The sequence below is a fragment of the Metopolophium dirhodum genome, chromosome 5 (genome assembly GCF_019925205.1).
Source record: "Metopolophium dirhodum isolate CAU chromosome 5, ASM1992520v1, whole genome shotgun sequence".
Classification (NCBI taxonomy): Eukaryota; Metazoa; Arthropoda; class Insecta; order Hemiptera; family Aphididae; genus Metopolophium; species Metopolophium dirhodum.
In genome coordinates, this window is record NC_083564.1 from 13,916,105 (window position 1) to 13,926,307 (window position 10,203).

The following is a 10,203-nucleotide window of genomic DNA, read 5'->3' on the forward strand; positions in this document are numbered from 1 at the left end:
GAGCACTACTTCAATCCCTAACAACTAAAAACAGAGGAGGGTTGACGGACTTTTGGGAGGGGGACTAACCTTTGATCTCCGCCTATGGTTCTATTGTATTTAGATACATGCATGACAAATTCAATAAAATAATTTGTATTAATTTACTATTCAATTTTTGTTCTACAGTACATTAGTCTTGTACTCTTGTCTCTTGAAGTAATCATTACTCGGGTTAAAAATTAAAAATACATAAAGTTATGCATTTTGAACTATTTGTTGTAACATTGTTCTCATTTATCATTGGCATGTTTAATATTTATATAATTCATTTTTAATGTTTTACCTACTTATATTTAGTAATGTAATTATTGTGATCTTCTCATTATTGAAAATAAAATCTGTTAAAAAGACTGTTGATAATCACAACGTAAATTGGGCAATATTTTTATAGGCAAACAATAATTATTAATGATATATATATATATATATGCTATGTTAAACACTGAATAATTCCGTAGTAAATACATCAACAGAACGCTTGTAAAATTATTTTTATTATATAATATCATTGTAAAAAAAACCAATAAGAATACATTATAATGTAAATTACGTATTATATTATAATATTAAGTTCTCTAAAATATAAAATAGATAATGAAGATTAAAAAAAAAAGGAATAATTAAGTTTAATCAGTTTGACTAGATCACTGCAACAAAATTCATGATTTTTTACAATGAGTACAAAAGTATTTTACAATAAATATTTTGGACAGTTTTGGTTTCGTAGAATTATAATTTAGATGTCTGAAGACATTGCAGTTGCGTTGGTAGTTTTTACAACTTGATTCGTACAAGATTTGGAGAGGGGAAGGAAATTGGGCCTAGTTATTGCGTTGGCGTTCGGACAAGTCCCTTCAACTGGTGTCTGTACAGCAGTGATATCCGTTTGTGTTTCTGCAACACTCTGTGATGAAGGGCTTACACACCGCAATACATGATCCATAGACTCCTGCAGCTGTTGAACCTGAAGAAAATGTATTTTTTTTTGTTTTTATAAGGTGTTTCAATAAAAATATCCAAAAGACAAGACTACATTGTATTAAAATAAATAAAAATTATATGGATTCAAATTACCGTAATTGTAATAGGTGTGCAATAACTATGTTTAACAAATTATTTTACTTAATATGAATTAAAAATAAGTCTATAAATCATAATATAACATGAAATAAAATAACTTATTAAACTCTTATAGAAATCATATCTCTTATATCAATATGCTTTAATATTAGTTTTTCAATCTAAAGATTTTGATTTAATGGAAAAATAATTTTAATCAAGTAAAAGTAGAATCAGCAGTTGTTACTTGTTAAGTTAATAATATTGAGAAAATCAAAATTTGAATGAAGTTTAAAAATACCAACCAAACATGATTTATAATTTAATATTTATAGATAAGGTTTTAGAGACTTAAGACTATACATTTTTGATTACTTAAAAACAATTCCTATTGAAAAATTACATTTACATCATTATAAAATCAACAGTTATACATTTATCTCTTAACTATTAATCATTTTAATCTGTAAATGTAATATAATGACAACAATATTAAATACCTTAGTATCCAATGAAGAGCATGTCAGACACTTGGAATCGCCATTATTCTCACTACCTATTTTGTTGTCCATACTGTTAACCTTTAATCATCGACAATATTAATTTATTAATTTTTAAACATATGAAAACAATTGTATTGAGGGTTCACATAAAAATTAAATATTTACCTAACCTATCTAAAAATTTCTCATTATATTTTTCAGAGTACTTTGATTACGAAAATTGAATTTTAGATGAGTAATTACAATACTCCGTTCCACGAGAGAACGTACACGTTTTTTCATCCATCGCTGCGCACCCCCCACCCACCATTTTTGCCCAAACGGTTACGATCGTTAACTGTTCGGCCGGTGGTCGGAAACCACTCCTCACATACGTAGCCACCGGGAGGTAAAGAGTGAGAGAAATTTGGCCTCTGAGCTGTCACCGGTCTCAGTCCGATGCGCAGCTCATGTACATTCTCTCGTGGAACAGAGTATAGTTTATGAGTTATAAGTATTTTTAAATCTATGGTTACCCTTGACACGTCCCACACTACAGTTTCAGAACCATACAATGTAATCATAAATATATATTATATAAAATAAATACCTTTTTCCACAACTCGTTTATAGCTTGCATTTGTAATACCACTAATTTATGTTCTTTTTCGAGAGTACTTTTGGTATCTACTAAATCTTTGCTCATTTGCCTAAAAATCCCAAACTTATATAATTTTGAAAAAATACATTTAGATGAAATGTCTTACTTAATGTATTGATTGAAACGTAGCATTTGTACATGCTGATATATATTAGTTACATTTTTGTTCAAATTTCTAGTATGATAACCTCTCCACATTTTTTGTATTACTATAGCTGACTGGTGTAAATCTGCATAAAATAAATAAATATATAGATAATTAAAATAAACAGTATTAATAATTAATTATGTTTAAATTTACCTTTGTTCTCAATACCGTTCATTTGTGACGCTTTATTTTTAATCATTTGCAATTTTTCCATAGTAGGTGCTCGAGACTCTTCGCCAGCTGGAGTTTGCAGACCAATTATAGGTCTTGATTTAGGTATACTTGGCGTCAGTGGACTAGGTAATGAGTCTAATATTGGCAACATAGTGCTGGCAGCTGGTAGAGGTGGAGATTGGACAAAACAATTGACTTCAGTCATTGGTAAATGGACACTGCGAGACATACTACTAGGTGTTCCTTGGCAACTTTCTGATCCAGTAGATAGTCTTTGAGTTGTAGACTTCAGTACACTAGGATCTAGACTTCTGGTCATCAACGATTCTTGTCCTGATTCTTTAATATTTGGTGTACTCGTTCCTAAAGGCGGATCAAAATAGTATATGACAATAAAAATTCACTCTGATTCAAATTATATAAATATATACTATGTAATTGTTCTCTATATTGTTGAGCTTTGCTCAAAACTAGTCTCAATTTTCTTTCTTGCTCAGTCTCTAAAGCATGACTAGTAATTGGACATGTTTCCGTTAAATAACGGACAAGAGCAGTATGTTGTCCAATATGAAACTTTCTTCCTTGGCCTTGACTATACAGCCATTCAGCTTTTAGACTGAAAATTAATAATTTATTAAATATTTTTCCAAATTTTGCCTCTATATCAGCAATAGATTTTCAAAATGTTAGACATAGATACAAGAAAACAATTTCAATTTGTATAATTTAGTTGTTGAAAACACATATTATTATTATCTATTATTAGCAAGTATAATTTGCATCGACTTATCAAATACTTACTTTTCAATGTCGTCCACAGCATAACCATCAACTATTTTCACACTAGGGCACCAATTGACTACAAATGGTCTGTAGTTAAATGTGTACCCTTCTAGACAACTATTACCAGTTAAAGTGATTTCTCTTAACAAACCAAGACGACAAAGCTGTGATATTTCATTCAAATCATTAAGATTGTTATTGGCTAGAGTAAGGGTAAGCAAGTTGACTGGAAGGAAATGTTGACAGTTGGTCAAATGACAAATATTATTTGAATGTAAGAAAAGCCTCTGTAAGTATAATAAAATGTTATTTTTAATAATTCATAGAAGTTATAAATAATTATAATAAATATCAAAACGTTGACTAAAATGACTAAATGACTATTTAAAATGTATACAACATACTTCAAGTTTTAAAAGATGACTCAAATTGGTAATGTATGATATGCTGTTGAAAGACAAGTCTATGTGCACTAAGTTGACATTGGTTGATAAATGTTCAATTATCTGAAAAAAAACCATAATGAAATATATTTTACATTTGATGGAAGAATTACACTTACTTTGATTTTGTTATTGGACAAATTAAGCGATGAAAGATTTATTAAATCTCTGAGACCTTCAATACTCATCAAATGATTATTAGATAAATCTAATTTTACTAGTTTTGATAATTTTGCTACCGTATACATTCTCATCATCTGATTATGACTTGCAATTAACTTTAAAAATGTATTATATGAGTTAGGTACTTTTATAAATGTCATACATTATTTTTTAAATTATTTACTTCATTAAGTTCAGTAAATTGTTCAACATTTTCTAGTTTCTGTAAACAATTTTTTCGCACATCTAAGACTTTAATAATATGGCTGTTTTCATTTTTTGGCAACTTTCGCAATTCTTGACTAGATAAATCCAATAACGAATTATCTAAAAATTTGAAAATAAAATTAATTATTTGACATTAAGATTTCTTTTTGCATTTGATATTAAATACTATAAGCTTTGGGAATATTTTTAATTTATAAAACTTAAAAATTTAAGTAGCTATCGTTAATATCTTCTGAATATGTTCAAACATAATGATTATTAACGCAATGATTGAAATGTCCAATTAAAATGAATCTAAATAAAATAAACAAATTAGCTTACCAGTCATTTTGGTGAGTAAGTATAATTGTATAAATAATATCACAATGTAATACGTTATACGATTCCACCTTAACACTATATAATAGGTACACTGATTGGCGAAAAACGATTTTAAAATATTACATTTATAACATAAATACAAGGATTTGATGATAGCAAAATAACATATTTTTAAATACCTACTTTAAAAAAAAATAAAACATTTTACGTAACACCTACGCGATGATTTAGTAGCAAACTGAGTAAACTGTGAACCGCAACATATAATATATATCATTATGTATATCATCCCGATCCTTATCTTAGTATCACTATCTCAATAGTCCTTTAGTAAACTAACTAGAACCTAGGAACGGGACTTGAGTGTTTTGTTGTGTCCTTCGCCAATCGCCAAACCACATTACCACGATGTAGAGAAGATAACAATGTTCTTGCGCAGTTGCGCCATACTATTCGAAGTTCACGAGCATTGCAATAGGTATTGCATATTGTTATTATTTATTATTTTCATCGTTTCAGTCTTATACTCATATAGTATTCAATCCGAGCTCACATTGTTCGGTTGACTGTCCACGAAATGTTCGAGGGTTGATTGATCTATAAAGGTAAGTGCCGTTTATCGGAATTAAAAACATTGAAATTATAGGCTCTAATGCTCTATGTACATGTAACGCACGTGTTCTTATAATTTAAATTATACAGTGTATTGGAATGTATTGGAATCGTGTTAACGTTTATTATGCGCAATGTGTGCGCGGCCATGGAAAATACTGTACCGTATCCAAATTCCACCGACCGGGCAAAATAACCGAACTGTTGGCTGAGAAATCTGGAGAAGAAGAAACTGTAGTGTCGGACTCGTCGACTAGAATACCGCGCTTGGTACCAATGGAGAAGACCGAATTTCGTAAAAACCCATTGAACATTCAAATGTTGTCGGCCAACTTGTACGAACAGCTTTTCAACGAGTCTCATACCACAGATGAAAATGTTCTGAAGATGGCCCTGAATGAGCTGTCCAAATATGATTTGCCATCGACATTGCACAAGGTGCCTGATATTGAACTCCAATTACCTCCGTTGGAGGGAAACATAGTTGATCACTTTTATGAAATTGGTAAAATGCAAAGTGAACCATATGCAATTCTGATGGATGAATTTTTAAAACAAGAAATACCAGAAATGCCTCAGGAATGGGTGTTCAGAGAAGGTTGGACTAGGTATGGAAAAGAAATCGAGCAATGTGATTATCCCAAAGAGAAAGTCATGATTTTCGATGTCGAAGTATGTTGTAGAGAAGGTGACTTACCTACTTTAGCAACTGCTGTTACATCAGAAGCTTGGTACAGTTGGGTGAGTAAAGACTTAATCAGCTGCAATACCAGGTCGGGTAGATATCTTGGCTATTCATGTAAAGATCTCATTCCATTAGAGACATCAATTAAATCTAAAGAGAAAATCACCGAATGGTCAAACACTCCCAAGTTGTGTGTAGGCCATCACGTTGCTTATGATAGAGCTAGAATTATGGAGCAATATTGGCTAAATCGTACAGCTCTTAGATTTATAGACACCATGTCTCTGCATGTTGCCATCAGTGGAATAACTAGTTATCAAAAAACATTATTAAAATCAAAAGATGTCATCGAAGATGAATCTTGGCAACAACACAGCTCATTAAATAGTTTAAATGAAGTGTATAAACTATATTGTAAGGCTGAGTTGTCTAAGAGCGATCGTGATACATTTGTTAAAGGTTCACTACAAGATATTAATAATGATTTTCAAAATTTAATGACCTACTGTGCAAATGATGTTAAAGCCACTACTAAAGTCTTGAGAAAATTGTGGCCTTTATTTTTAGAACGTTTTCCTCATCCTGTTACATTGGCTGGTATTTTAGAATTGGGCACATCATATTTGCCAGTAAATTCAAATTGGAAAAGGTATCTAGACACTTCAAATGAAATATATGAAGATCTGGACACAGAATCTAAATTTTTACTTTCACAACAAGCAAATCAAGCTTGTCAATTAATGTATAATTACAACTATAAAAGAGATCTGTGGCTCTGGGACCAAAATTGGACATCTAAAGTATTGAAACTAAAAAAAGATAAAAAAAAGAAACCAGAGATTACAGTAGAAAATAAACCTATTGAACCTGAAGACATTTATGAAAAAAGATTCTTTGAATTAGAAAACATGTTTAAACCATTGATGGCAACAAGTGAACGATTGCCACTTAAAACACCTCATCTAGCTGGCTATCCAGAATGGTATAGAAAATTGTGTGCGCCTCCCAAAGATCCGCATTGGGTTCCTGGTCCATTACTCATAAGCTCTGGTATGCATCTTGTTCCTAAACTTCTTTCTCTTATGTGGAAATCCCTCCCTCTACATTATGTGAGGGGAAATGGTTGGGGCCAACTTGTACCATATGAGACTGACATAAAACTTCCAGATGCTGAACTGGTACCACTTAAAGAATTACAAGACCACTATATTAAAAGTAATGCATCTTGTGACTGTAAAATAAAAATTAATAATACTGAACTTCATGAAACTGTGCAAACAAATCTAGTCAAATATGAATGTATTTTCAAAAAAAAAAATCACAAAACCATACGCAATAGACCTTGCAAAGAAAATTTAGCTGCAGGCTGTGGAATGTTGAAACTTCCACATAAAGATGGGAATCATTTAAATGTTGGAAATCCACTTGCAAGAGATTTCTTAAATAAATTTTCTCAAAATGGACTGTCTGGAAAGGACAGTAAAGCTGAGCACATTATTGAAATATCACGTATGCTATCTTATTGGAGGAACAACAGAGAACGGGTTGAAGGACAAATTGTTGTTTGGACTGATAAATCAAAAGGATATGGTGCCATTATACCACAGGTTGTTGTATGTGGAACATTAACTCGTAGAGCAGTTGAAAGAACATGGATGACAGCTGCTAATGCTATCGATGAACGGGTTGGATCAGAATTACGTAGTATGATTCAATCACCACCAGGTTATTCTTTAGTTGGAGCAGATGTTGATTCTCAAGAATTGTGGATAGCATCTGTTATTGGAGATTCTTATTATGGCAAAGAACATGGTGCTACGGCTTTTGGGTGGATGACACTCAGTGGTAGGAAAAATGATGGCACGGACATGCACAGTTCAACTGCCAAAGCAATTGGAATTACAAGAGATAATGCAAAAGTATTAAATTATGCTAGGATTTATGGTGCAGGAAAGCCTTTTTCTGAACGATTATTGAAGCAGTTTAATCCAGACTTAAGTCCTGCCCAAGCAAAACAAAAGGCGATTGCCATGTTTAACATGACAAAAGGAAACAGAATCTACAAACTTCATGACACTGTTTTACCAGAGGTTAAAAAAAGAGAGCATTCCCGACTTGGTGCGCAAGAGCTGTGTACTATTTATAATAAGAGCGTTGATGAATTGTTTAATAAACCTATTTGGAGTGGAGGTTCAGAATCTGCGATGTTCAACAGCCTTGAACAAATTGCATGTTCTAAGCAACCAAAAACGCCTTTTTTAGAATCTAGACTCAGTCGAGCTTTAGAAATAAATGGAGTAGACATAGATAAATTTATACCTACCAGAATAAATTGGGTTGTTCAAAGTGGTGCTGTTGATTTCCTTCATCTGATGTTGGTGTGCATGCGCTGGTTAATCCATCCTAATGTACGGTTTTGCCTAAGTTTTCATGATGAAATACGTTATTTAGTACCAGATGAACATCGTTATCAGACTGCATTAGCTTTACACGTAACAAACTTACTAGTAAGAGCATTTTGTATTAAAAAATTAGGCATGACTGATTTGCCTCAATCAGTAGCATTTTTCAGTTCTGTTGAAGTCGATACTGCCCTTAGAAAAGATGCTCTAAACGATTGTGTTACACCATCCAACCCACATGGATTATTTAAAGGCTATGGAGTTCCACTTGGAGAATCATTAGACATTACTAAAGCTATAGAGTTGTCTGGTGGAAATATTGGAATGTTCAAAAAGAAAAAGCGGAAAACTGATAAAACGAAAGACTGAACAAAAATAATTTTAATTTAAGATTTATGTTAACATAAAAATGATTTTGTAAATAATTTGTTTATTAAGTGTTATTTTTTACAGAATGTCTAGGGCGACTAAACGTAAACATGTGCAGAAAGAAATGCTTACTGCTGATTGGAATGGTCCAATAGATGATCAACGCATTGTTCGCATAGTTGCTGGCCGTGGCAACAATCTTCATGAAGTATTCTCAGTAGAAGACAATGAAACATTTCTTGTTTCAATGCCAGCTAAGTTCAGACGAAATGTTTGGGTGAAACGAAATGATTATGTTGTTATTGAACCAATAGCTGAAGGAGATAAAGTACGCGGTGAAATTGTACGCGTGTTGACCAAAGAAGACATGAAACTAATGAAACAGAAAGGATGGAAGAAGGAAGACAACTATGATATAGAACCAAATACAAATCGGCCTGTTGTTACCACGATCAGCGACTTAAGTTGTACCGATACAGACACTGATCATGATGATCCATCTGAAGATACAGATTATTCATCATGATCATGAGAATACAATTTTAAAAATATATATATATAATTTCTGTACATGTATTGTGCCAAACCAAGACTATTCTGTTAATAAAACGGTATGTGATTTATATATTAAGCTTCAATTTGGAAAATAAATTTAAGTAATTGTAAGTACTACTATAATATATTGTATAATACTTAATTGTAATGATTTGTTCAATATTAAGTCTATTGAATTTTTTTTATATGAAAAAAAATTACAATTTAAATTAAAAATAAAATTTAAGATATTTTGGTCATTGTTTAATTATTAACTCAATCAATTATAATAATATAAAAGTATAAATAGATCTCTTTTTTTTCCTTATGGTATCATTACATGGGGGCTAAACTGTTTTTACACATGGCTTAACCCCCATGCAGGATCGTTTATTAAAATCAATAATTTGTACAACTTTGATATGCGCTAATGGGCCAGGATCTACTTTCCTCAGCGGTGCTGATATGTATAGGAAGAACAGACATCTGAACTAAAAAAAAAATAACTTATAAAATTGAAGAGTTGAAATGTTAATTCAATTTTATTTAATTTACATGATCAGTTACACTAATCTCTTTAAACCAGAACCTACAAGGTTATTTTTGTCCTAAATCAATTTGTAGGTGAAAAAATTAGACTTATATTAAGATTAATAGTCATTTTTTGATTAATACATTGCATTTTAATAGATTAGACCATGATATAAACAAAATTATTTTGTAGATATTTTAAAGCAGATTCTGTTAAATTCGGTCATTTTTCAAGAGTGAGGGAAAACAATTACCTACCTACAACTATCAAACATTAATTATTTGAAATCGAGAAAAGTTTTAATAATAATTCCATTCAAAAACAATTTTTTTGTTTGTTTTTAAATTTAATATCACATTACTCCATTATCTTGCAAAGTAAAACTAAAGCCTAGTATTCTTTTAAGGTTCGGATACATTTAAAAAATATAACCTGTACCTGCATTTCCTTTCATCAGTATAATGAAATTAAATTTAACAACTAAATGTCCCAGTATAAAACATTTTTTTTAGAAATGTTAAGGCGTTATGTACTAAGTTATGATGAATAGATCTAACATATTACGA

General features: G+C 31.2%; 3 protein-coding genes across 4 annotated transcripts; 2 read left to right on the plus strand and 1 right to left on the minus strand.

The window, feature by feature from the left end:
* Window positions 1-518: 518 nt before the first annotated feature.
* Window positions 519-4,875, minus strand: LOC132944285 (centrosomal protein of 97 kDa). The gene is made up of 11 exons (XM_061013550.1): window positions 4,504-4,875; window positions 4,139-4,281; window positions 3,912-4,070; window positions 3,754-3,855; window positions 3,368-3,636; window positions 2,998-3,182; window positions 2,546-2,929; window positions 2,351-2,474; window positions 2,194-2,293; window positions 1,602-1,682; window positions 519-1,006 (listed from the first exon to the last, which is right to left on the minus strand). The coding sequence occupies exons 1-11, from the start codon at window positions 4,508-4,510 to the stop codon at window positions 779-781; spliced, it is 1,782 nt and encodes a 593-aa protein (XP_060869533.1). The 5' UTR covers window positions 4,511-4,875; the 3' UTR covers window positions 519-778.
* A 23-nt stretch (window positions 4,876-4,898) lies between these two features.
* Window positions 4,899-8,648, plus strand: LOC132944282 (DNA polymerase subunit gamma-1, mitochondrial). 2 transcript variants are annotated; one of them, XM_061013544.1, is made up of 3 exons: window positions 4,899-5,108; window positions 5,206-8,307; window positions 8,373-8,515. In XM_061013544.1, the coding sequence occupies exons 2-3, from the start codon at window positions 5,215-5,217 to the stop codon at window positions 8,379-8,381; spliced, it is 3,102 nt and encodes a 1,033-aa protein (XP_060869527.1). In that variant the 5' UTR covers window positions 4,899-5,108; window positions 5,206-5,214; the 3' UTR covers window positions 8,382-8,515. The 2 variants fall into 2 exon arrangements, with proteins under 2 accessions (XP_060869527.1, XP_060869526.1); XM_061013543.1 differs by having other exon boundaries at window positions 4,900-5,108; window positions 5,206-8,648.
* Window positions 8,649-8,656: 8 nt separating this feature from the next.
* Window positions 8,657-9,097, plus strand: LOC132944838 (probable RNA-binding protein EIF1AD). Its single transcript, XM_061014359.1, has one exon. The coding sequence runs from the start codon at window positions 8,657-8,659 to the stop codon at window positions 9,095-9,097; it is 441 nt and encodes a 146-aa protein (XP_060870342.1).
* Window positions 9,098-10,203: the final 1,106 nt, after the last annotated feature.

What these genes read in the sequence shown, in the direction of transcription:
- LOC132944282 (XM_061013543.1), top strand. Translation starts at nt 5,215, where the DNA reads ATGTATTGGAATCGTGTTAACGTTTATTATGCGCAATGTGTGCGCGGC.
- LOC132944838 (XM_061014359.1), top strand. Translation starts at nt 8,657, where the DNA reads ATGTCTAGGGCGACTAAACGTAAACATGTGCAGAAAGAAATGCTTACT.
- LOC132944285 (XM_061013550.1), bottom strand. An exon ending in GCTGTGGACGACATTGAAAA is followed by an intron (nt 3,183 to 3,367) that starts GTAAGTATTTGA and finishes ATTAATTTTCAG; the next exon opens with TCTAAAAGCTGAATGGCTGT. An exon ending in GCTCTTCATTGGATACTAAG is followed by an intron (nt 1,007 to 1,601) that starts GTATTTAATATT and finishes CATTTTCTTCAG; the next exon opens with GTTCAACAGCTGCAGGAGTC.